The sequence below is a fragment of the Microtus oregoni genome, unplaced genomic scaffold (assembly GCF_018167655.1).
Source record: "Microtus oregoni isolate MIOR12 unplaced genomic scaffold, Mior012 000002F_ref0000024, whole genome shotgun sequence".
Classification (NCBI taxonomy): Eukaryota; Metazoa; Chordata; class Mammalia; order Rodentia; family Cricetidae; genus Microtus; species Microtus oregoni.
In genome coordinates this window covers 27,899,504-27,926,907 of record NW_024543061.1, presented here as the reverse complement: position 1 = coordinate 27,926,907, position 27,404 = coordinate 27,899,504, and the positions used below count along the sequence as shown (strand labels likewise).

General features: G+C 48.1%; 1 protein-coding gene across 1 annotated transcript in view; it reads left to right on the top strand.

Moving 5' to 3' along the window:
* The window catches only part of Anxa4 (annexin A4), a 52,258-nt gene that overhangs the window by 16,237 nt on the left and 8,617 nt on the right, over positions 1-27,404 (top strand). The window contains exons 2-9 of the mRNA XM_041640964.1: positions 9,063-9,109; positions 14,333-14,420; positions 17,587-17,681; positions 20,110-20,223; positions 20,922-21,012; positions 23,450-23,529; positions 24,504-24,560; positions 25,808-25,901. Coding sequence (XP_041496898.1) covers positions 9,107-9,109; positions 14,333-14,420; positions 17,587-17,681; positions 20,110-20,223; positions 20,922-21,012; positions 23,450-23,529; positions 24,504-24,560; positions 25,808-25,901 — 622 coding nt within the window. The 5' untranslated portion in view covers positions 9,063-9,106. The remainder of the gene's footprint in view (positions 1-9,062; positions 9,110-14,332; positions 14,421-17,586; positions 17,682-20,109; positions 20,224-20,921; positions 21,013-23,449; positions 23,530-24,503; positions 24,561-25,807; positions 25,902-27,404) is intronic.

The window sequence follows — 27,404 nt, the reverse complement described above, 5'->3', positions numbered from 1 at the left end:
TGTCCTATGTGAACCTTATGTCTGGGGAAACTGAGGTAGGACATGATTTAGCTAAATATGCAGGACCCAGCCAGTTTCCCTGACAACCACCTAGGCCAGGCTGGCTCTTTTTGTTTTAGCAAAATGTAGATTTTTTTTTTTACTTTGCTTCTTAATACAACGCAGTCAGTTTTTGCTATTGTAGCATTCTGATCAATTTGAAATATTTCAAACAAGACAGAGGAAGCTGGGCTCAATTGCTCATGTCTGAAATCCTAAAACTTAGAAGGCTGAAGCAGGATTGTGGAGAGTTTAATGTCAGTCTGAATTATGTAGCCGATTCTGTGCTAGCATAAACTACAAAATGAGTCCCCTCCCCCCACTCCTTACAAACAAACAACAACAAGAAAACAAAAAACCCAAGGAACAACTCAAACCAAACAGGATGAAGTGAGGTCTTATCCTAGCCTGGTCATGAGCTGACTGTTGACCTCACACCAGTTACACAGAGTTGCTAAACCTCAGTTTTTGTCTTAGAAAATGAAGAGGATGATGAAGACTCCCCAGAAAGTCAGGAGCATTAGTTCAGGCAGTGGAGAAGCCCGTGTAATCAATGTTCCCAGCTCTTCCCTCTGCCATTTAGATAAAGGAGACATTGGACTAGAGTTCAAACTTTGTATGTTTAAAATCATATATAAAGTAATTGCTTCTCGCCGGGCGATGGTGGCGCACGCCTTTAATCCCAGCACTCGGGAGGCAGAGGCAGGTGGATCTCTGTGAGTTCGAGACCAGCCTGGTCTACAGAGCTAGTTCCAGGACAGGCTCCAAAGCCACAGAGAAACCCTGTCTCGAAAAACCAAAAAAAAAAAAAAAAAAAAAAAAAAAAAAGTAATTGCTTCTCAATCTGTTAGCTAAGCTTAGTTAAACCATATGTGACATCTGTGTCTTGGAGAGATCCTGTCGTTGTTTCCCATGCTGCTGTAAGTAAGTGTATAGGATTTAGACCAAACATTGTGTGCAGAGACCTGAAGTGTCTTTCTCCATTGCTCTGCACTTTACTCATTGAGGATTTCTCTCTCTCTCTCTCTCTCTGTCTCTCTCTGTCTCTCTCTCTCTCTCTCTCTCTCTCTCTCTCTCTCTCTCTCTCTCTCTCTTCCTTCCTCCTCCTCCCTCTCCCTCCCTCCAGAGAGCTAGGATCACAGACAGACTGCCATGCCTACAGAACTAGTGTGTGGGTCCTGAGGGTCTAAACTCCAGTCTTCAGCTTTGCATGGCAAATTCTTTGCCCACTGAGATGTGTCCTCATCTGTCTTCCTGTTTGTTAAAGTTTCAGTTTGCTTAAGTGACATTAGCACCAGTGACTCAATATGAGTCTGTGGGCACCCGATGCTGGAGCTCAGCCTGGAACCTCCCGTAGATTTTTCTCAATGTAGGTTTGTTCCTAAACTCACATGGACATATGTATCCTGTCCTTGAGGAAAGGTTGGAAATACCTATGTCCCTGTCTCAAAACCCATCACTCCAACATCACTTGTCTTATGAAGGATTTAAGTTTCAAGAAAGAGAGTAGAGAGTCGCTGTTGCTTTTCCACGTTGCTGGCAGTTTTGAAAGGCCTCCTGCTTGGGTGGTGCCCGCTCACCACCCTTCACTGGCCCCGGAGACCAGAAGTTAAATCTGTCCTTGTGGGTTGTAAAATGAAACTGTGTTCCAGCAAAGTGAGTGGGTGAGTCACTCACATGTGACTTCCCCAGGGAAGCGAGAATGTTCCAGAGTTAGAACGTGGGGCAGACAAGTCCATTTCTGAAGAAGGCTCAGGTCACCTGTCCTGGGGTGTGGGTCTGTGTCTGGATCCACCTTTCCTTGGGACAGGAAGACTTTGTCGTAGAGAATCTCTGTGTACTGTGAGGGAAGCTTGTGTGTTGACGGGCAGTCTCTCTTTAGATTTGCAAACCCTTCCAGCTGGCCTGCTAAGATTGGCTGTTCTTGCTGGAATAACTTTGCATATCTGCATTTTGATGTTAGTTGATTTTACTGCCTAATGTTCAGGGCAAAGGGGGCATCTTGTTTGCCTGTTTTCCAGGAGGAGGGGTCTCAGGCTGTGGGGTTTTGTTGTCGTTTTGCATTTTTTGGGCAGAGGCTCACTGTGTAGACCAAGCTGGCTTTGAACGCACTAAAATAGCCCAACAGCAGGCTCTCGCTCCACATATGGGCAGACCGGACATGGGAAGTGTGGTGCCTGAGTGAGCCTTCAGCTCAGGGCAGTGGCGCTGCGCATGACAGGGACACAGGATGGCCGCTGGTGGGGTTGTGCATTGGCTCTTCGGATGTCATCCTGGGAAATGAGAGATGTGTTCTTGACAACCCAGTCCTGAATTGTTTCTGTGGCTGTCTGCCCTCCAGTGAAGCAGGTGACTGGCTGAGTCCTGAGCTTCCCTTCTGTGACTGCTGTTGTGTTAAGTCTCATGTTTGATTCCCAGCTTTCTCTCAGTTGCTCCAAAACAGGTTCTTTTCTCTTTAAGACGTGGTCTCAATATGTAGCCCAATCTAGCCTCAGACATCCTCCTGCCTCAGCCTCCTGAGTGCTGGGCTTCTTGAATTTTGCATACAAATGGATGGAAATAGAAAACACTATCCTGAGTGAGGTAAGCCAGACCCAAAAAGAGGAACATGGGATGTACTCACTCATATTTGGTTTCTAGCCATAAATAAAGGACATTGAGCTTATAATTCATGTTCCTAGAGAAGCTAAATAAGGTGAATCCAAAGACAAACACATAGGCATCCTCAGGAATATTAACCTTCATCAGGCGATGAAAGGAGACAGAGACAGAGACCCACACGGGAGCACCGGACAGAAATCTCAAGGTCCAAATCAGGAGCAGAAGGAGACGGAGCACGAGCAAGGAACTCAGGACCACGAGGGGTGCACCCACACACTAAGACAATGGGGATGTTCTATTGGGATCTCACCAAGGCCAGCTGGCCTAGGTCTGAAAAAGCATGGGATAAATCCGGACTAGCTGAACATAATGGACAATGAGGAACACTGAGAATTCAAGAACAATTGCAGTGGGTTTTTGATCCTACTGCACGTACTGGCTTTGTGGGAGCCTAGGCAGTTTGAATGCTCACCTTACGAGACCTGGATAGAGGTGGGCAGTCCTTGGGCTTCCCACAGGTCAGGGAGCCTCTTCGAGCAGATGAGGGAGGGGGACTTGATCGGGGGAGGGGGAGGGAAATGGGAAGCGGTTGTGGGGACGAGGCAGAAATCCTTAATAAATAAATAAATTTAAAAAAGAAAAAAAAAAGGTGTGCATCACCACATCTGGCTAAACTATTGCTTCAAAGCTTTCCTCTCCCAAACCCCTTATACATGTGACATCTGGACATGGTTAGGAGGTGGCACACTCTACACAAGGCTCTGTATGTCCCTTAGGGGTTCCAGAAAGTTCTAAAAAGATGTGTCCCCTCCAGTTGTCACTTCTCACCTGGAACAGTTCTGGGGCTTTTGAGGTCATTTGACTGCTGCAGAAATGTGTTTGCATTTTTCCAGAGTAAGAGCTGAGTTCTGGCTGCTCATTATTGTACCCATTTTGTGAGAGCACAACTTAAAACCCCAACATAATCCCGACCCATTGAAAACATGGTCCTATAGTTAGTTAGTTCCGCTTAGGGAATTCTAGGCAGACCCTCAGAAAGAAAAGACCCAAGGTATCCAGGGAGTCACTAGGCAAGGAGACATTGTAGCCAACCTTCCAACCCTCTGGGATGGGAAGAAGGCATTATCTTGTGCAGCTAGGAAGAGATGTGACAATTCTGTCTCAGAACTTGAGGGCAGCCAGTCATGGAGAGAAAGGCAGCGGGTCACTCGGGATCCATAGTCAGGAAGCAGAGAGAGAGAGATGGCCACCGGTGCTCAGCTCACTTTCTCCTTTTTATTCAACCCAGGAGCCCAGCCTACCAGATGGCGCTGCCCACAATGAGGGTGCATCCTCCCCTCTCATCTAATCCAGCTCATAACCCCCTCACAGTCATGTCCAGAGGATTGTCCCCTGGGTGGCTCTAGGTCCTGAGAAATTGACAGTCGATATTAAACTCTAAACCTTACTTTCCGCTCCTCTTCTTCCCCCTTGCCAAGAGTCTGTTGCTCGGAGCCTGGCACTGTTCGAGCGCGGGTTGGTAGACTAACTTCACATTACCCACAGCCGAGAAAGAATCAGAGGCACCACTTTCCCGATCTATCATCTGCGCAGACACACATGCGCACTGGTGAGGAGACGCAAGTTGCCTTGAGTAGACAGACCTAACGGGCATGCTGTCCCCAGGTCCACATAAACTGTCTGCCTAAGACTCTGTTCTTGGCTTTCTGAGTAAACTGTTCCTGGCTCCTTGAGCAGTGACTCAAGATTGCCCAAAGGCATGGCCATGGCGTTTCCCCACTTCTTATGGAAGCGGTTGAAAAGTTCCTAGTCTAGACTCCCCCCTTTTGGGAGGTACCTTCTTTCCTGCCCCTTCATTTGCCATCTGCTCCTCACTTAAGTCGTAGCAACAGCAGCTGGGTTGAACTCCTGGACTCACCCTTTGGGAGGGACGCACATCTGGATGCCTGGGGGGTGGGGCCTGTGACATGGGGGAGGGGCGGCACAGGGCAGTGGCAGGAGCTCTGCTCATGACTTTTGGTTTTACCTTCATTCATATTTGTTTCATTCACCTTATTTTTTTTAATCTTTTAACTACATAATTATTTGTCTGTGTTGCCCATATGATGTATATGTGTTTGGGCACACATGTGACAGAGTGAATGTGGAGGTCAGAAGCCGCCTTCTGGGGGTGTGTTCTTTCTTTCCGTGAACGTGAGTGTGTTCATCTTGTTTTTCAATAACCATTTAGAGATGTGCTTCCAGATCGGGAATGCAGTTCAGTTGGTAGAGTGCTTGGCCAGCAGGTGCAAAGCTCTGGGTTTAGTACCCAGCGCTCATAACCAATCGAGGAGGTGCCTGCCTGTAATCCCAGCATGTCAGAGAAGGAGGCAGGCAGATCAGGAGTTCAAAGCCATCCCAAACTACATATAGAGTGTGAGGACAGCCTAGGCTAAAGACCTGTGTTTTAAAAAAGAGACATGCATGCCCTCCTCCAAGCAGGGGCTCGACTTGGTGGTAGGTATATGTGGAGGGTGACTGTCCCAGTTATCACAAAGCTGGGCCCATGCGCTTGCACACCCACCTAGCAGCTGCTCTGGTTGCTGTGTCCTACTGACATTTACACGGAGAGAGGGACTGCCCATCTCTCTCCGTGTAATCAGCCTCACTGCGGTCCCACAGTAGTGGCTTCTCTGCAGTCCCCAGACTCGCATTCCCTCAGGAAAATGTGCCTGTCTGATCATGGACATCTGCTTGATAGTTCCACAGCGACTGTGGGGCTCCCGCAAATGTGTGCTTCTCCTTTGAATCTTTCAAAACCAAAGACACTGCCCCAAGACGTTACTCCTAATGCCCATTTCCATAAGGGTTCAGGAAGTTGATGGTGCCCAGTGACAGGATGAAGCTGCTCTCCCTGGGGTCAGCAGTTCCTTGGCCCCGCCCTCCTCCTCCATGTGAAGTCTGTAGACCACGGTTTGCTTCTTCCCATCCCAGCATATCATCCCCCCAGTGGTGTCTTTGAGGTTTGCAGCCAACGCTGCTTCCAATCTAATTCTTTAATTCAGTACCCTCCCCACCCCTGTGGGTTCATGTGGAGACCAGAAGACAAACTCTTGGGTTGTTCCTCTGATACTGCCACCTTTTCTTCTTCTTCTTCTTCTTCTTCTTCTTCTTCTTCTTCTTCTTCTTCTTCTTCTTCTTCCTCTTCTTCTTCTTTTTGAAAGAGTCTCTCGTTGGCTCAACCAGTGAGCCCAGGTATCTGCCTGTCTCTGCCACCCTAGTGCTGGGCTCACAAGAGAGCACCTCTTCATGCATAGGCTCTTGGGGACTGAGCTTCGACCTGATGCTTGTAAGACAATCTCCCCAGAGCTTTTGCTTTTGATTTTTTTTTTCCAGGATCTCATGTAAACCAGGCTGGTCTTGACTCTTAACATCTGGTGCCATATAATACAAAATAGTGATATGGCTAACAGTCCTATAATGAGAAGTTTAACACATAAAAAGCTTAACACATTTATTTAATCAATGTTTTATATGAGACTCAAGTCTTCATAAATGAAGACCCTGAAAACCCAAGGACAATTCTGAGATTTTTTTTTTTTTTGGTTGGTTGGCTTTGTGTCTTAAAAGCAGGGCCCCACTGTGTAGTCCTGGCTGCTCTGGAACTCACTGTGTAGACCAGGTTGGTCTCAAACTCCTTGAGATCTGCCCGCCTCTGCCTCCCAAGTGTTAGCGTTTGAAGGTGTGTGCCATCACACCAGGCCTGGGGAAATTGGGTGAATGTATAGAAATCCTACCAGGCAGAAGGCTTGATCCAGTGGTGGTTCCCGAGGAGGAGGCGGCAAGACCTCTGTGGGGATTCTCCTTGGACTGTGCATTCCTTTCTGAGCATTGTGCAGGAGCCAGCTGCAATGACAGTCCCCGGATTTACTGTCAAACAAGACAGATAAGAGAATTTCCTTATGGCCAGCTCCTACACAGAAATACAGGGGAAGGTTAACTCAACATTCTGGGTCCTGTGGCTTACTTAAGGGGGAGGGGGAGGAACTCTAGACGCCTGGTGTCCATGACCAATTTTGAAAAAGTCAAATAGGTAAGAGACCAGAGAGACCTGGGCTCTCCGAATGTTTCTGAGGCCTTTCGTTCTCCTTCAATTAGAGGGGCTCAGCCTGTCAGCAGAGTGCCAGGCACTAGATGTGGAGGTGGTGGGTTCCCACACCAAGCAATTCTTCAGTTCTTTCTCAGCTCCAAGTGGGTACCCTGCACCTTAATGCAGTTCCAATACTACTAGGGGCTAAAAGCTCTGTCCCACCACACTGCCCACTCAGGTGCCACTCAAACCCAGGAAGTGCTTCTGGACCACAGACAATAAACCGAAGGATCCCGTAGCTCCCTTGCCTTTGATGGCTGGAGCAGTGTGCAGAACTCAGGCAGAGAGTATGCCGAATGAATCACCCATGCTTTTAGAAAAGACGGATCTCAGAAGCAGACACAGAGGCAGGGGAAGGGACAGGGAGTGGGACAGGGAGTTTCCTGTTCCCCTCCCTTTTATGAGCATCTTATCTTGATCCATAGAATCATTGGCCACACCAGCTCGTTTCTGCCTCAAGATCGTTGTACAACTATTCCCTCCACCTGGGACTTGGTGAGGCTGTGTCTGCCCTTCAGCAGTGCCTCATTCAGCTGAGCTGGGGCTGTAGCGCCGTGGGCAGGATGCCTTCCCAGCATGCACTAAGCCGTGGGTTCAGTCCTCAGTACCAGATGAACAGGGCGTGGCACTGTAGTCCTTAATCCCAGCACCCAGGAAGTGGAGCCAGGAGCGTAAATTCAAGGTCATTTTTGACTATATGGAGTTAAGGCCAGCCTGAGCTCTTCCTTCAGCTTAGATAGCATTTCCTCAGAGGTGCTTCTAGGCTACTCTATCAGGCCCGCTCCTTCCTGATATCCTGATTATAATAGCCTCCATGTTAAAGACAAAACAGCAATGAACCCAGCTCTGCAGATCGTAATGGCTTTATGATCCTGGACCCAGGCCAGAGCCCAGATCAGATGGTCAGAATGCCCATTCGGTGGTACCAGCTCTTAATTAAAACCAGAAGGAAAGAGAGTGATGTACAGAAAAGGGAAATGAGATGTAAGGTAGCCTAGAAGCACCCAATTGGCTAAGTTCTCATCTGTCTTATCAGAAGGTGGGTAGAACAAATGTTGCTTGAATGTGGCTGGCATTCAGCTTCCTATTACAAGGGTAGATTCCATGCTGGGCTCTGGCCCAGAGGTTCTTGCATGCTAGGTGAGCGTTCTACCAACTGAGCTACGTTTCCAGCCATGTTGTGTATTTTTTTTATATTTATTTATTTATTATGTATACAATATTCTGTCTGTGTATATGCCAGGAGGCCAGAAGAGGGCACCAGACCCCATTACAGATGGTTGTGAGCCACCATGTGGTTGCTGGGAATTGAACTCAGGACCTTCGGAAGAGCAGGCAATGCTCTTAACCTCTGAGCCATCTCTCCAGCCCTGTTGTGTATTTTTTGAGACAGAGTCTCATTTTGTAGACTAGGCTGACCTTGAGCTCACAATTCTCCTGCCTCAGCCTCCTGAGTTCTGTGGTTCCACCCAGCTGATTCTGCGATTTCTCAAGCTCTCAAATGTCCTCATCATTGGTTCCAGGGTGACTCTTGGAGTGTTGAGGTGCCATGTCCACACGACTTAGATGTGGGAACTGGAGGCAGTAGGCCTGATCCTCACAAGGGAACCCCACGAGAGAGCGGGAGCACACAGGGAAAGTTTGGCACACAAGCGTTCCTGATGGAGGAGGGGCACTGGAAACTGAGTGTGAAGACGTGCGGGATCAATGAGGGAAAGTTCTAGACCTGAGATCGCGAAGGAAAAATAGCATCCGGGAAATGGACAGAGTCAGTGCCGGGTGGGCTGTCAAGACACGTGGACATTTACACAGATGTATGCAGACACATGCATGCACATAGATGCAGGGATGATGCAGGCACACACACGCCTGAACACACAGGATACAGGTGCGTGCACACACATGTGAACGCATACTGGGCAGTCCTGAGTTCTCTAGTTTCTGGTTCGGAGAGCTTGTTCCTTCACACCCTGTTCTGACCTGCAGTAGGGTATAATTCAGAATCTCTGTCTGTCCTGAGAATCAGTTACAGCACTTCACCCCAACAACACGGGCATAGCGTGCACCTCCAAACACGAGCAATTAGGAAGCTGCGGTTGGCACAATAAACTCAACTGCTCAATCTTCCTTTAATGATTAGCCTGGCCCAGGAGCTCTGGCTCCTCCACGGGTGACCTTTCGATGAGTTATCGATCATTTCCTCTTGGCTCGGCTTCATGCAAACATGGTACCCTAACTAATGAGCAATGCCACATCCCTGGTCTCAGTAATTTCTCTTCTGCTTTGCTCACAGGAACTTCTGCCGAGGTGACTGAACTTTCAACGTGACCTACAGCCATGGTAAGTGCCTCGCCCCACCTGGTACCAGCCACCGGCGGGCACCGGATGTGTACTTAGGGGGCTGTGGCTTAAACAAAGCCCTGTTTGTTCAGCAGAGGGCGGGGAGCTCAGAGGCACCACGTTTCTCCAGTGCTCAGCGCTATCTATCGTCCCACCCTCTCATCTCACATCTTCCCATGGGTGTACTCACAACAGTGCCTCCCGTGTAGCACGGCCCCTTGTCTAGTGTTCCCTTGTCATTCTTTCCTGTGTCATTGTCTTAGTCAGGGTCACCATTGCTGTGATGAAAACCCATGCCCAAAGCAACTTGATGAGGAAAGGGTTGATTTCGCTCACAGTTCCATCTAACAGTTCATCATCAAAAGCAGCGAGGGCAGGCACTCAAGCAGGGCAGGAACCTGGAGGCAGGAGCTGATGCAGAGGTCACAGAGGGGTGCTGGCTTCTTCCTCATGGCTTCTCATGTTTTCTTATAGAACCCAGAACCACCAGCCCAGGAGTGGCACCACCCGTAATGGGCTGGGACCTCCCCCAACAATCACTAATTAAGAAAATGCCTTCCAATCAGGTCTTATAGAGGCACTTTCTCAACTGAGGGTCCTTCCTTTCTGATGACTCTGGCCTGTGTCCACAAAACTAGCCAGGACAGTGATGTGTCCTTTGCCACCTCAGCGAACTTTCCTGGTGTAGATGGACACCAACCACCCCTCTCCATCTTCCTCAAAAAGATTATTGTACACTGTGACCTGGAATTTAATCAGTACAGACACTCATAAGAATGACAATGGAAAACACCTCCTGGCCTTGCCCCTAGAATAATTGAGAGTTGCTCGTGATGGTACCAGGTAAAGGAAACCACCCTTGCTAATCTCTCTATCGATTCCCCTTGTTAGACATTAAATCTTTTTTTTTAATATTTATTTATTTGTTTATTATGTATACAGTATTCTTCCTGCAGGCCTCATTACGGATGGTTGTGAGCCACCATGTGGTTGCTGGGAATTGAACTCAGGACCTTTGGAAGAGCAGGCAATGCTCTTAACCGCTGAGCCATCTCTCCAGCCCTAGACATTAAATCTTATCTCACAACAGTGTCGTCAGCAGTGCAGGTTAAACTTGAACTCGGTGTTTGAGAACAATCCTAAAACCTTCATTACCAGAATTCCTAAGACCTCAGGAAACATTAACGCAGGAAGTTGAGGGTGTGAGCTGCCATATGTGAGGCCCTGGGTTGCGTCTTCAGTACATGCATACATAGTTGTACACACACACACACACACACACACACACACACACACACACGAGTGTCATGATGAGCTCACAGACTAAATTAAACCAATTAAGAATTTTCACAGAAAATTACTAATAAAAGGTAAAATAAAGAAGCCAGGTGCGTATATCATGTTTCCATGATTCCTGTATCAAGTGCCACAACCCCAGTAACTTTAAATAAAAATAAATAAACAAACAAACAAATAAATAAATAAATAAATGTTTTGCTTCATTGGTCTGGAGGCCCAGATTCTAAACCCCAGGTGTCAACCTGGCTCATTATCTCTGAACCTTAGGGTGTGGAGACTCCTCCTTGGCCCTTCCCAATTTAGTGGTCTTAGAGTTCTTCAAATGCTGCACAGCTGCATAAATCCAGTTCTGCCTTCCTGTGAGGACACCAGCCCTGTAGGTCAGGGGCCCACCCTGCACTAGCCCCTGTGAGGACACCAGCCCTGTAGGTCAGGGGCCTACCCTGCACTAGCCCCTGTGAGGACACCAGCCCTGTAGGTCAGGGGCCCACCCTGCACTAGCCCCTGTGAGGATACCAGCCCCATAGGTCGGGGGCCTACCCTGCACTAGCCCGTGAGGATACCAGCCCCATAGGTCCTGGGCCCACCCAGCGTGCTTCAGGACCTCAGAGCGTGACCTAAGTTGGAAGAGGCCTCACTGAAAATGTGGGGCGTTAGGAAGAGGGGCTAGTGCAGGGTGGTCCCCTGACCTACAGGGCTAGTGTCCTCATAGGGGCTAGTGCAGGGTGGGCCCCCGAACTATAGGGCTGGTGTCCTCATAGGGGCTAGTGCAGGGTGGGCCCCCGACCTATAGGGCTGGTGTCCTCATAGGGGCTAGTGCAGGGTGGGCCCCCGACCTATGGGGCTGGTGTCCTCATAGGGGCTAGTGCAGGGTGGGCCCCAGACCTATGGGGCTGGTGTCCTCACAGGGTCTAGTGCCCGAGTTGTGTTTAGATGATATTGATGATGATGGTGGCGGTGGCGGTGGTGATGCTTTAAGTTTTTATTTTCACTTTTCTTGGCTTCCATGCTGAATACTTTTCCATTTCCATCCCGTTTCATTATCCCAGCAACACCCTGAGTTGATTTAATTGTTTTCAATATATACATGAGAAACATGAAACCCCTCTGGGGCACACAGCTGCCAAGGGTTGGAGACAAGCCTCTGGCCGGGCCTATCAGGCTCCTGTGTCTGCACTTCTGTTGTTTCTTAATAACCTATTAAATGGCAAAATACCCGACAAAGGGAATATTGTGGAGGAAGGTGTATTTTAGGTTAACCTCTAGTCTTTCCTGTGGACCACTGCTCATGTGTGCTTAGCATGGTTGCCTAATAGAAAACATTTTGAGGGTAGAACTTCTGAACTCCACACCCTTTGTATCAGGTATGGCCATCCTCCCACAGTGTCCCCTCTGGATTGATGACATCATGCTCACGGTACTCCTCCAAAATCTGAAGCCATCCTTGATTTTTTTTTTTTCTGTCTTCACCTCCACTTTAATCTGTCAGCACATCTGTTGTCTTTGCCTGGAAACATGTGTGGAGCCTGACAGCGTGCTTCCTTCTTTTTAATTTCACCCTGTCCGGCATCATGTCTCACTTGCAACCTCAGCCCTTCCTGCCAACCAGTCTCTAACGTCACAGCAGCCTGAGCTAGGTCTGGGCTAGCCTCAGACTCTCTGTGTAGTCAGGGATGACTTTGAACTCCTGGTACTCCACAGAACCACTTAAACCAGGCCTGTTGTCTCACGTCTTGTGTCCCAGCACTCAGGAACTGGAGGCAGGGAAGTGGAAATTCAAGGTCATCCTCATTTCAAGGTCAGGCAGCCCAGGCTAGAGACTGTCTGTCTCAAAAAAGAAAAAGCAAAAAATAAGGAAGAAAGATGTGTGTGTGTAAAATTACATTATACATACATACATACACGCACACACACACACACACACACACACACACACACATCTTGGGGTGCGGAGATGGCTCAGTTGGTAAAGTGCTTGCCACACAAGCTTGAGGGCCTGAGTTCAGTCCCCAGAACCAATGTAAGAAGCCGGTGCAGCAATGTAATCCAAGCTGAGGCAGAGACAGACAGATCCCTGGGGCTTGCTGGCCAGTCAGTCCAGTCAGTGGACTCCGTGAGAAAAGGCACCAGGTAGATAATTCAGCAGTTAGGAGCTCTTGTCAGTCTTAGAGGGTCCTGAGTCCAGTTCCAACCAGTTCCTAACCCCCACATCTGGCGGCTCACAACCACTTCTAACTCCAGCTCCAGAGGACATGATGCCGTCTTTGGGACTTCATGGGCATCCACACTCAAAATGCACATAAATAAAATTTTAAATGAAAAAGCAAGATGGAGTAGCAGAAGAAACACCTGATGTCAGCTTCTGGCCTCCGTGTGCACACGTGTACATGTACATTTAAAGATCTTCACCAGGAGGAAACAGCAGCCCTTAGCTGGACCAGCTCTCCTGCTCCCCACTCCCTGCTCCGTCCATCTGTAGCTGCCCCTTCATTCGATGGTTTCAATCCGAAAGATAAACTATTTGCTATTTTCCCTCCCTTAAAAACCAGTGCATTAACAGGGATACCAGAGGTGGGGCCAGAGCTGGTGAGGGGGGTCTGTCTTCAGTGACCCCAAGCCTGCCGGTGGCTAACTAGCTCCCCGCCTGCAGGTGGCTAACTAGCTCCCTGCCTGCCGGTGGCTAACTAGCTCCCCGCCTGCCGGTGGCTAACTAGCTCCCCGCCTGCCGGTGGCTAACTAGCTCCCCGCCTGCAGGTGGCTAACTAGCTCCCCGCCTGCCGGTGGCTAACTAGCTCCCCGCCTGCCGGTGGCTAACTAGCTCCCTGCCTGCCGGTGGCTAACTAGCTTCCCATCCTTTCGGTTACTTCCTCACTCACACTCAATTTCGTGTCCTGTTTATCTCTGCTTCCTCCCATCTGTGCAATTTTGAAGCTGATTCCAGATATCCTATCTTCCCCTTCTGAGTCAGCTGTACAAAGGTGAACCTTTTAAGATGTAATCTGCAAGCGCAGCATCAGTATCAGACCAGGGGATCTTAGGACCGACTCCCTGTGTCAGCAGACAGCAGCTGTCCAGCTGCCTTGTAACTGTCGTGCTTCCTCACCCAGATCCTCCCTCCAATAAGGTTCCGCTCTAGGACTGATTTGTCTGATTGGTTGGTTTGGGGTTTGGGTTTTTGAGACAGGGTCTCTGTAGCCTAGGCTGGCCTTGAATCGGGTATGTGGCTAAGGTTAGCTGTGAACTCTTGACTTTTCCTACTTCCATCTCCCCAGTGCTGGGATGACAGGGGTGTGCAACACTCTGCCAACTTCTGTGGGCTGACGTGTCTTTAACCTCTTGACCTGTCCCTCCCTCCCACCTCTCTCTTCCTGTCTCCCTTGCAGTTTATCGATTGGAGAAGCTAAATTACTGATTGGCAATTCCTTGTGTGTTATCTTTACAGCTACTGTTTTTTGACTTTACAGACTTGAACTTGATTGAATTCATACTTTTTCTCCTCTTTGGGAGATTGCATCACAGGGGGTGGTGTGATTTCTTAGATCTGCCTTCTTCCCACCAGTTGTGGCTCCTTCAAAGCTAGTGACAGCCCCAGGGCCTTTGGGATAGCATTTACTTTGTCTGTAGCTCCTCCCCTTTATTGTTGTATGGCCAAGTGTCCCGTATGAACCCTCTCTCGGCCTAGATGTCCGTCCTTCCTGCAGCCCCCATTAGACTCTACTTATGTTGTGGCTCCTCTCCTACCAGGCTATTTATGGGATGTGTATTTGTTGACAGCTCAGTCTACCTTCTGCAGAGAGGGTGGCAGCTCCGCCATGGTGACGGCCTTACCCTTTGTGGTTGCTGCTGGCACCCTGGCACCCGGAGTAGAGCCAGGGATTCTGAATGAGAGGCCACGGTCGGTCATGCCATTTTCTGTGCTTTCAGGCCACCAAAGGGGGAACTGTGAAAGCTGCTTCGGGATTCAATGCGGTTGAAGACGCCCAGACCCTGAGGAAGGCCATGAAGGGACTTGGTAAGCATCTTTCCGAGGGTGAACTGTCCTGAGTGTGGTGTGTCACCGTGGCGAGGAGGGCACCATGGGTGCTGACATTCATGAAGAGGTTACCTTTTAGGAAAATATATCGGGGATATAGCTGGGAGTGTAGCTCAGGTGGTAGAGTGCTTGCCTAGCAGGTTCAAGGCCCTTGGGTTCAATCCCCTGTATTACGAAACAACAGCACACAAACAGAAACCATGGTGACAGATTGTCTACTCGAGGTAATTTGCATGGGACAGCGTGTTAGGGAGTTTTCTGTTACTATAACAAAAAACCCAAGACAACCGTTTTTAAAAGGGGAAAGGTTTATTTTGGATCACAGCTTTGGAGATATCAAGTCCATGGTTGACTGGTTTGTTGCTTTGGGGCTGGGATGAGCTAGCACCTCACCAAGAGAGTTAGTTCATATTACAGGTAGAGAATAAAGAGAGAGGGAAGAGGGGCCGGGAGTGAATGATCTATGAGCACACCTCCCGAAGCCCTAACTTCCTCCCATGAAGTTCCACCTTTTAAATGTTCCTGCATGCACCTCCCATTACTGCCTGGGGCTGCTGCCATGACTGCACAGCTGAGTCAGTACTGAAGGCAGAAGGGGGTTGTGTGTGAGCAGCAGGGGGTAGCCCTGCGGTTGTCTTCCTGAGGGCAGGAGCAGTTGCACAGGGGGCACTGCCAGCTATGCAGGACACACAGAAAGAGACGTGCCTCAATTCCTAGTTATCACTGAGACTCTCCGAGGTTTGGGTAAAGGTTCTTGGCAACGAGACTTTGCTTCTCAGTCTATCTATCTCAGATTCATCTTCCTTAGACTAACATCAGCGACCAGAGTGACGGGTGTTTGTCAGTCTCCGCCGTATTAGACTAACGGCAGAGGTGTCACAAGGACTGTTGGCCTTTAACCCCAAGGGCCTGCTCAGGAGAAGCAGGGTGTGGGAAGGTAAAGGGGTGCAGGGAGGTGAGCTGACTTTCCTAGGCTGTCAGACCCAGTGAGAAGCAGGATGCTGGGAAACCAGAGGTAGCCACCTCTGGCCACCAGACTTCACCACAAGCCAGGTCTGAGCGCTGAGACCGAGCCTCTCATCTCCGAGAGAGTGTTGTCTGCGCTTATGCACCCTTCTCATTTCCTTTTCTTATAAATAAAGTTGAAAATATGGGGGCCCCACCAACATTTTTCAGTCTGATTTTAATTTTGTATATTGCAAAAATTCTACAGCCCAGAGTGTGGAGCAAAGTGTTCAGAATTCCCAAAGCAAGAATCAGGGGACATTTGGCAGAGCCAGGCCTTTCTCAGGGCCTGCTGGTGTGGACTGATGAGGTGTTGGAGGAGACAGGACCATAAAACCTGTTCCTGGAGGTCAGGAATCCATGGGTGCATACAGGAGCGCTGGAGAGACTGCTCGGCTGTGAAGAGCATGTCCCGTTCCTTCAGGATACCAGCATTCCAGTCTCATCACCACAGCAGGCAACTCACAACCACCTGTGATTCCAGTCCAGGGGATGGAACGACTCTTGCTTCTGAGGCACCTGGACACACAACATGCATGCACGCATGCACACACACACACACACACACACAATTTAAAATAAAATTAAATTAAAAAACATAGGATTAGTATGGGTAAGAACTCTGCGGGGCTAGGATTGAGACCCAGTCAGTAGGATACCCTAATCTGCACAAAGCCCTGGGCTTGATCAACCCCAATAAAGGTGGAGGATCAGGATTTCAAGGTCATAATAAGTTTGAAGTAATTGCTTGGATAGCTTGGAAACATGAATCTGTGTTAGAAAGAAAGAAAGAAAGAAAGAAAGAAAGAAAGAAAGAAGAAAGCATGGTTCAAGGAGAGGAGATCACCTTTCAGGCTAACCTTGGAGGCGTGGAATCGGAGATGCCCTTGGGAGGTGGGTGGAATTTTAATAAATAATGAAGAGAGAATGTGTTTCTGGGAGTGAGGTTGAGCTTAGAGGAGTTACAGTGAATTCATGAAAAGTTGCAAAGAGGAATGGGCCAGGGGGTGCTTCCTGAGACAGCAAGTCCTAAAGTGTGTGTGGGGGGGGAGAGGGGGGTCCTAGGGCTGTTACTGAGAAAGCCACCAATTAAATCACAGCCCTGGAGGGTGGCCCAGAAGCACAGGAAACCACAGGTATCAGGATTATGAGGCTAAATTGGGGTCTCAAGGAGACATGGAAATGGCTAAACTGGCAATGAAGGGTTCCAGAGAGTGTTCATGAGTCTAAGTCGGGGGGAGCAGAGCAATTCAAAGCAGAATCTGAGCTGGGTGTGCTACACACCCGGAATCTTCACCCTGGGGAGACGGAGGAGGAGGATCAGGATCAGCCTGGGCTATATAGGAAAGCAAACCAAAGAGAGCTAAGCTTGTAAGTCTGGCAGCCTACTCTCCTTGTCCATGGTTTATAACTCAGAGAATAGGGGACTGCAGAGCTGGCAGCCCCGCGTGGCCCAGCTGACTATAGGAGCCATTGTGAGCTTCCGAGCAGGCAAAGAATGAACATTCTCCTAGGAAAATGAACCTCACTAGAAAATGAGAATTTATTTAGAAGGCTTTTGTGGGCCTGTGGAAAAGTCTTGAATCTATGCGGTAATGTCTAGGTTAAAAGCAGAGTGTGTGTACAGCTAATGTTGCGGGGACAAACTTCGCATGGCTCGGAACGGAAGTTGAGTCTGGAGGAAAGTGGGGCATTTTTTAAAAACTCTAAGCTAATATTAGGGTGCAGAGCGTGCAGAGCTCAGAAGGTTGGGGTGGAGAGTCCTGTAGTCCTCCCTCCACGCTCCGCCTGGATAGCCGACCTTGTGGAGAATGATGGCTGTGGACTCGGGCACTCGAAACTGCCTTCCTGCCCTGTCTCAGTAGAGCAGTTTCTACGCCCCCAACCCAGCCATTTTTTCCAACAAACACACAGAAAATTCCTCAAACACAGTATTATCTAGTTCTGAGAAAGATGAACTCCTCCTGCCTCGAATCCTCTCCCGACTGCTGAGTGATAGGCTGATGTCATTCTGGCTTCCAGGTTCTGTTTTCTTAACAAACATTCAGCCTTCATGAGGTAACTCCAGTGGCCACAGGGGAAACCGTTTTCTCTCGTGACAGCAAATCACTTTCCCTCGCTGTCTCCATCTCGTCCCCAGGTACCGATGAAGATGCCATTATTGGAGTCCTGGCCTACCGCAACACTGCCCAACGTCAGGAAATCAGGACTGCTTACAAGAGCAACATCGGCAGGGTAGGCCCAGTTTCTCCTGATCCCGAAGGAGTTTTGTCAGGCAGCAGGGAAGAAGAGTCGTCCCCCCGCTCCACCCTCTACCTCACCTCCCATATCCCCGCCTTCACCCCAGACTAGCCTCTTGAAGTGACTGTCTGTGGAATTCAGAGTTACCAGAGTCTAGGAAGACTGTGGGGGAGAGAGGCCAACTCCTGGGGCGCTGTAGCACGGGAGGGCGAGTGAGTAGAGAGGACCTGGAATGTTCCGAACAAGGAAGTGACAAACATCTGAAACAATGGGTGCTCCAGTCACTGTACTTGACTATCACATATTGTGTGCAGGTATTGAAATGTCTCCTGAGCCCTGTTAGTATTACAACAGTGTGTCTGTTAAAAATAAGGGTAAAACATGACGGCTCAGTGGGGTTGCCCCAGAGTTTGATGGCCTGGTTTCAATACTTAAGACCCGCCTGGTGGTGGGAGAGAACCAGCTCCATAGAATTGCCAGTGACCTCCACATGTGAGCTCTCTCTCTCTCTCTCTCTCTCTCTCTCTCTCACACACACACACACACACACACACACACACACGAAAGGAAAAATATCTGAAAAGAAATTTTAAAGCTATGTTTGCAAAACTCAAAACAAGGTTTCCCCACATTTTAAGGAGCAGTTGACTCACAAGGCCAGGCTGGGTCACTTCCCACCCAAGTCCTCACAGGACCATGGGTTGTGTGCTCTGTCAGGAGCGCTGTGGAGTACCAGGCACCTGCAGAGCTGTGTGGGCCTCATGTTCAAGATCCCTGACTTACAAATACTTACACGGCCAGTTTGCCTTCGCTGTGATTTTGGAATTTAGTGCCGTCCCTCGTCCATATAAATGCACATGTAGACAGAATCCTTCCTTCAATCGAGAGTGGGGCTTCCTGTGTAACTGCATGCGCATGCGTGGCAGCTTATCAACTCACTGGTCACTCCGCATGCTTTAGATTTTGTCTGAATCCCACACCCTGAAGAATCTCAACTCCGTTTGCAACAACTCCTTCACCAGAATAGTTCAGCCCGGTCTTTCCACATCACCTTGAAAAGCACCCCCAACTCTTGCGCTTATTGAGACCCTTGGTCTGAGGAAAACAGCCAATGAGTGTCCCTGTATGTCAGCGCCCAGTGACTTTATGTCCACTGCATCTGTCTGTCTTGGGAGATGTCACAGCCAGGAAGATTGAGACTCCTTCTCGCAGACGGCTCTGCACTGCTGGGCAGGGTGGTGAGGGATGGGCAGGGCAGAATTGATTAGCTGCTCTCTGGAACATCTACAGGTGGGCTCGGGGCACTCCTGTACAGAACGGGCTAGACCGCCACCGACTGTCTCCGACTGTCCTGCTTCCTCCGGGAACTGAACGCACAGTGGCAGACGTGGACAGTCTAGTGAGATTGACCTATGCATCTAACCATTGTGGCGATACACACTTGGGCTTAACTTCAGAACCCAGCCAGCTTATGGAAATCTGAGGTGACCAATATTAATGGGTTGTCTGACTTCTAATTCATTCTTTCAATTCACATTTGTGGATTTGTCATAAAAATATGCATGATAGAAAGATATAGTATAATGTATATACTATACACACACACACACACACACATTCCAGCAAAGGGTAGGGACAGGGTTTGTTGGCCAACCAGCCTAGCCTACCTTTCAGTGAGAGACCTTGTCTCCCCAAAAGAAGGCAGAGAACAACCGAGGAAGACACCAGACATTGACAACTGGCCTTTTCACACACACACATGCTTATGTATGCATGTACACACACACATGTAGCTACACACAGATACAGACACAAAAACGTGCACACATATGTTTATATATATATATATATAAACAAAAATATGGGGTCAGTGAGATGGCTTAGTGTGTAAAAGTGCTTGCTGCCAAGCTAAACAACCTGAGTTCAATCCCACAGGATAAAGAACCTTCTGCCTTAGGTTGACCTCTGACCTCCACTGCTGCACACCTCTGCACACAAATAAATGAGTGTAATTGTAAATTTTAAAAAGAGAAAAATAGGTATGTATTCAAAAGTAAAATTTAATGAGAACAACAACAACAAAACAAAAACAAATTTTCACGAGAAAGCCGGCATGCTTTGTAAACGTCACTGAAGTTTGGCCAGATGGGAAATGGCCACACTCTCCTTTGCTGTACTGTGTGGTTTAGGTTGAAGTCAATAAATAAAAGCTGGTCTTGGGCAGATTAGGAAAACTGACAAGTGTTTTAACAGTCGTCTGTTGTGACTGTCGATGTGCAGATGTGTCAAATGACCTAGGAAAGCACCGCTGCCTGCTCCCAGGAGGGTGACGAGTGCCCAGGACATCCCTGCACCATAGCTAGAGAGAGGCTGGTATGACTGACAATAGCAGCTAAGAGTAGACACTTCCTTCTCATTTCAGGACCTGATGGATGACTTGAAGTCGGAGCTGAGCAGCAACTTTGAGGACGTGATTTTGGGGATGATGACGCCCACGGTGCTGTACGATGTGCAGGAGCTGCGGAAAGCCATGAAGGTCAGTGGTCCTCGAGCTCCCAGTGTCCCAGTGCACACGGTGACAGGAGCTGAGGAGGCTGTGACAGTCGGTGGTCCCTGTGCTCTCAGTGTCCCAGTGCACATGGTGACAGGAGCTGAGGAGGCTGTGACAGTCGGTGGTCCCTGTGTCCTAGTGCACATGATGATGTGCCAACCTTCAGAACCACGGCCAGCAGAGCTGGAGCGATGGCTCAGTGCTTATAGCTCTGGCAGAGGACTGTAGTTTGCTTCCCAACACACATAGTGGGCAGCTCACAGCCGCCTGTTATTCCAGCTCTAGGGATCTGACATCCTCCTCTGGCCTCTTGGGGCGCTGGACTCACAGGCACACAGACCCACACACATAAAATAAAACCTTAAAGTTAAAAACTATAGCCAAGTCCTTCTGAGAGGGGGGGAGTAGAGGATGAGAGAATGAGAGATGGATAAATGATAATGATTATGGTGAGCACACCGGGCTTGGGAAGGCCAGTTTAAAGTCAATGGGCCCTGCTTCTGGACCCCAGGGGGCTGGAATTACATCCTGAAGCTTCATACTTGCAGTCTTTCTGAGTGTGGGACTCAGTTTTTAATTTGTAGATTTAATTGCATCCTTCTGTTTGTTTCACTGTGCATAACCGATGCACGTTACTTTGATCCACTGGTTCATACCATCCTCACCTCTGGCCTCACATTTAGGGGGCTGGCACAGATGAGGGCTGCCTGATTGAGATCCTGGCTTCTCGTACCCCCGAGGAGATCCGTCGCATCAACCAGACATACCAGCAGCGTAAGTGGCATCCTCCAGGCCCTGGCACAGGTTGCCTATGACTTGAAAATAAGACAGGGACCATTATTTCTCAGCTTTAGATTATGATAGAGTTTTCTTCCCTTTGTTTTACTTATTTTCCCTTAATTTTCTGCCATATGTATCACCCAGGGTACTAGGGATGGAGGCCAGCATCTCTCATAAGCTAGACCAGTGCCCTAGGCTCTAACACAGAGCTGTGCCCCGGCACTACCATTCCCTGTGTTTCCATATTCAATATGTATCACTTCTGTGGAGAAACAGTCATGTAGTAGGGACTCTTGCTCAGGGTACAGAGGCTGAACCTAAACGCTGGGAGTCTGGAGTTAGCCCCCTGACCATGACCTCTACCCCACTCAGGATTTGAAGTTAGCCCCCCCCCAACCCTGACCTCAGCCCTGTGGAGGGTCTCTGAGAGCCAGCAGAGTAAGGTGAGACAAGAAGGCAATTTGGTTCAACATGACTGAGTAGCCAGTGTTGCTTCAAACTTTGACCCTGAGTAGCTTATTTTAGACCTATTTAAGCACAGCATAATTTAGTGAAAAATTTCCTGGTGCACAATAAGACTTAAGGCATTGAAACTCTGTGAAGTACATGTGACATCTTCTATAAAGATGTGTTCTGTGGATTGATTACATGTGACAGCTCCCATAAAGATAAGTTCTATAGATTAACAAGCTCATGGCAAGGGTATTGTAGGAGGCTGCTTGTTTGTTCCCAGCTGCTCAGCCCCAAAATAATTACACAGAAATCATATCATTTGCAATACTGTTTGGCCAATAGCTTAAGTGTGTTTCTGGCTAATGTATACATGTTAATTTAACCCATTTCTATTCATCTTTGTATCACCACATGGCTATGGTTTACCAGGTAATATTCCCGTGTCTGTCTCCAGTGGGGCTACATGGCTTCTCCCTGACTCTGCCTTCTTTCTCCCAGCATTCAGTTTAGTTCCCCCCCCCAGCTCTATTATTTTGCTCTATCACAGGCCAAGACAGTTTCTTTATTAACCAATGGTATTCACAGCATACAGAGGGGAATCCCACATCATAAAGGTCTGGGGAGGATTGAGCCTGATCTCATCCACACAGATAGTGCTGAGGTCACCAGGCTATGAACCACATCTGCTCCCAGTCTTCTGGGTAGATAACAGGCTGTGCATCCCTTCCTTTGAAGGAGCAATCCTATGTGTTTAACACTCTTGGTTCCCCCTAGTGCTTATCTGTGAGCCTAGGAACCTCCATGCCTCTCACACAGTCCCCTTAACCCTGGCATCTGCCCCACAGTGGCTTTTGGTGGCTATAAAGAGTGTCATTCTTCAGAGAGATCTGTTAGAACCTCTCTGGGGACCTCTGTCCTGTGACACTGGTAACCTTTCAACAGCTTCTGTACCAGGCTTTATCTTTTAGGTCACCAACCAGCTTCCAAGTCATGACACAGAGACTTATTAGTTATAAATGCTCGGCCTAGCTTAGGCTCGTTTCTGTCTAGCTTTTTCTTTAATTTAAATTAACCTGCTTCTCTTTGTCTACGCTTTGCCTCGGGCTTTTTACCTTCCTTTCTGTGTGTCCTACTCTGCCTGACTGCCGGCCCCTGGCATCTCCCTTTCTTTCTCTCTCATTCTGGATTTCTCCGCCTACTTATTCTCTCTGCCTGCCATCCCTCTACCCCACATAGCCCTCTACTGCCTAGCTATTGGCCATTCAGTTTTTTATTAGACCAATCATTTGCTTTAGGTGGGCAAGGTGAAACAGCAACACACCTTTACATAGTTAAACAAATGCAGCACAAACAAAAGCAACGCATCCTTACATCGTTTACAAAGGCAGCAGAAACTGTGTAATACACCTTTACACAGTTAAAGTGATATTCCACAACAAGCATCCTTACATCGTTTACAAAGGCAGCAGAAACTGTGTAACACACCTTCACATAGTTAAAGTGATATTCCACAACAAACTTCCTTCCACTCAGACACATGCAGAGTCTCAGACGGAAGAAAACCAGGGAGGATTCTAGTCCTGCCTTCTTGATCCCCATCATCTTAAAGAGACAGCCATAGTTCCTTCTGGGTCGTATTTATTGTTTGTTTTGTTGCCATTTTTACGAGTTGATTAGCTTCATTAGAATTGCTTACAGGAACATGGGTGAAGGCTTACCCACAGGAGCAGGGATTCCTTACTGATGGTTACACCCCTGAAGGAATTGTCTCCCCTACCCCCAGCAACCATTACCTACTTATAGACCCTCAGGGAGAGCTGGGACCACACAGAGTTCAGATTTTGAAAACCTCACATGGGGTAGCACTTTGGTCGGAGTCGGACCATGAGCAGGCTGCCCTGGAGGAATGGAGCTTGCTGGCAGGTGACAGCACTGGCAGGTCTCTGTTCTGATGTACCCATTTCCGATTTCTTGGCAGAATATGGAAGAAGCCTTGAAGAGGACATCTGCTCTGACACATCCTTCATGTTCCAGCGAGTACTGGTGTCCCTGTCAGCGGTGCGTGTCTTCCTTGGTCCCAGCTTCTGAAAGGGGATGCTGGGTTAATTGAGACATGTACCCTCCTTTACCTGCCCTTCATCCTTTTAGCCTCCTAAACATGGGTATTCCCCAGGTGCCAGTCTCTGGCTGTCTGTTCCTTTTTCTTATTTCTCCTTCAGAGCCCCTGGCTGGTCATGCATGCCCAACCATCTCTTCTTAACTCACTGTTCACATGTCCCATGTTGATGCCAGCTACCTCTGTTACAAAGCATCGGATTCAAAGGATATTGGGAGATAACTTCCATGTGTTTTGGATATTTATACGGTGGCAGGGCTGGAGAGGGTGGGGGAGTACTTCTTGTTCTTGCAGACAGAGGACCTGAGTTAAACTCCACACCTACAATGAATGGCTCACAACCACCTGTAACTCCAGATCCAGGAGATCTGATGCCCTCTCCTGGCCTCTGTAGGCACTGCACACACATGACACACAAATACAACACACAACACACACTTTTAAAAAATCTTTTTTTAAAGAACAGCCTTCCAAACTGGGATGCAGTGCCTGTCTGTCACTCCTTAGTGTTCCTTCAGGGGTTCCTGTGGCTGGAGCTGGTGCATTTTGTGCTGACTTGCATGAGCTCCCCAAGTTTGTCTTCTGCCCAGCATTCTCTTGATCAATGAAGACTGGCTGGTTAGGAAGGCTGAGTCAGCTGGGTCAGTGCCGTGGTTGGAATAGGGAGGAGGAAGCAGGAAGAAGTTACTGCCCTTCCACTGGAAGAGCCAACTTTGCAACACCAGGAGTCACAGTGGGGCTCGCACTCCACTGAGAATATCTGCCTGACATAGCTCCAAGCCCTGGTGACTAAGACAGCAGTCCTGACCCCCTAACCTGAAGACCCAGCTTTTACTGCATCTTGTCTCCAGGCCTTTGGTCTTAAGAGCACCCTGGAATTGCCATGGGGACTCACTCTTGTCTGTTTCACCCGCAGGGTGGCAGGGATGAAGGGAATTACCTGGATGATGCGCTCGTGAAGCAGGACGCCCAGGTTAGTAGACTGCAAATTCCTTCTTACAGCTGCTTCTCTAAGACAGGCCTCACTCCGCTCTGGTTAGCAGGTTTCTTTCAGGGGTACCTGGAACTTGGGGTGGCTCAGGACACCATCTCTATACTCCTGAATTCTAGGTCTCCTTCTCACCCTGGGGCCACATGAGGATCCCAGAGAACCCCCTCCTTGTGTGTGTGCGTGTGCATGTGTGTGTGTGTGCTTCTGTGTGTGTGTTGCCAGGGAATGGGCCCCAGGGCTTGGCCCATGGCTAGGCAAGTGCTCAGTGCTTGAGCTAAGTCCCCAGCCATTTCAGCTGTCTACTGAATGATCCAGAGGGGAAGGAGCTGCCTCTGCTCTTCATACTTCCCTAAAGAGAACATGCAGTAGGACACTGCTCTGTCTGGAACCCCTGCTGATGTCTGTCCTGATGCACTGATGTCTGTCCTGACATGCTGTCTGTCCTGACACCCTAATGTCTCCTGCCACTCATCCCTGTGGCCAGGTAAATAGTAGCTTATAGACAGTGGACCCTTGATAAGAACCAAGCACGCCCACAAGGCTTTTCTCAGTCAAACAATTGAATCCTCACAGCAACCTTAGGATTTTGACCTCCATTGTACAGGTAAGGAAATTGAGGCTCTGGAGAAAGCTCCTTGCTTGAGTTCAGACCAAATAATGGAGTAACACACACACACACACACACACACACACACACACACACACACACATCACAGGGACAGAGGGATACAGAAACAGAGGCTTGCAATGGTATTATGTCCCAACCTAGTGTAAGCTGAAAATGCGTTTACATTGGGAGGCTTGACACAAAGTCCACTAGAATGTGTTGCTTGCTGCCCTCGTGACTGTGTAGCTAACTGGGAGCACGGGTCACTGCTTGATGCTCACACTTTGATGAAGTCCTACACTGTATAGACAGGTTCAAGAAAAGACCAAAGTGCAAACTTTGAAGCCTGATTTCTGCTGAACGAATGTCATTTCATGCCATTATGAGGTTAAAGTGATTGAAGAACCAAGTGTATGTCTGTATGTGTGTGTGTGTCTGTGTGTGTATCTGTCTGTGTGTGTCTGTGTGTGTGTCTGTATGTGTGTGTGTGTACACAGCATGTTTGCTTTTCCAACTAACAAAATAAAACCAAATCAGTTCACCTCTCAGACGTCTTAGAACTATTCGCTCAAGTACTGGCACATCCTATCTGGTATTTAAACTCATGGTTTTTTGGCACCAGGACCTGTTTGAGGCTGGGGAGAAGAGATGGGGGACAGACGAGGTGAAGTTCCTAAGCATCCTCTGCTCCCGGAACCGGAACCATCTGCTGCATGGTGGGTACCTGCCTCCCTACCTCACTCAATTCTGCTAGAATGGAAGATAACCCTAAACATTTAAAGAGTATTTTATTTTGTGTATATGAATGTTTTGGCTAAATGTATGTCTGTAAACCAAAGTGTATGTCTTGTCTCCTTGGAGATCAGAAGAGGGTACTAGATTATCTAGAACTGGAGTTACAGACAGTTGTGAGCCATAAAGTGGGTGGTGGGAGGGACCTGACCCAGGTCTGTTGTAAGAGCAGCAAATGCTCTTAACACTGAGGCATCTTTCCAGTCCCTGATAACCTTTAAGAAAAATCTTTTACTTATTCTTTGATAATTCCAAACATGTATATAGTGTGTCTTGATCTTAGTGCTCCCCCAGGTCATGATGACCTTTCCCCCACCATGATACGGAATACTCAGCTATTAGATTTTTACCTTGCAAATGTGGGAATCAAATGATATGAATGAAGGGCAGTTTTGAAAGATTAATTTGTAATTGACAGATATACAACATGTTCGTAATAATTTAGCATTCTTTATCCCAGGAAAACAGCATTCCTAGTTAGTCCTTTCTCTAGTGCTTCCCCAAGACATTCATTTCCCTTGCTCACAGAAGGAAGCAGCCTTCACTGCCTGAGGGACCGGTTTAAATAAATGTCAGTTGGTAATTATTTCTGTTTAATATCACTGATCGATCTGTTCAGAGGTTACATTGAGTAAAATGAGTCGCGGGTAATTTCACTTTTTATTTCCTTTGTGTGATGTTCCTAATTTGCTTCTGGTAATTTCTAAACTTTGCAATGTGCTTTTAACTTCTTTGGTGGTGGGGGAGGGACACTAAACCTTTATAGGATATTTGTTGCCAGGCTGAGTCTTCTTATAAACGGCAGTAAGGACTCAGTAGGGCTGTTCGTCTTGTGGATGAGCTCTTTAGACCTTCATGGGCATCATAATTTTAAAAACTACCATCTCCCTGTCATAGGCATGGAGTTCCAAAGCTTGTGGGGCATTTGAGGAGAATGGAATTGCTAAATTGAAAACACAATGTAGCTGCAAAGTTTGACACATTTACAAGTTGTAATTATTCTAGATATTCCTCAGTGGCAATAATAATAATAATAATAAGCAAATATTCCTGCCCATAAATCATACACCAGGATGAAACTTGGAGGCCTTATGCTTTCTTTTATTGGCTCCCCTTGCCTGCTTACAATGTGAGCGCCCCCTTGTGGCATTTTTTTCAGAATTGCAGGTCCTGGGAAACATTTACTAAGAATTTGTTTATCTATAGTTGGGCAGTTAAAAATTACCTATTCATCAGGGAGGGCAGCAGAGAAAAATGTAGAGTTCAATAAAAATCAATAATAAAAAATTACCTATTCATAAGTTACCAAGAGACAATATTGAGGGTGACGGTTCAAGACAGGGTTTTGAACCCTGTATCTTTAACTCACAGAGTGCTGGTATTAAAGGCATACACTACCACCACCCAGCCCAGGAGACAATATTTTA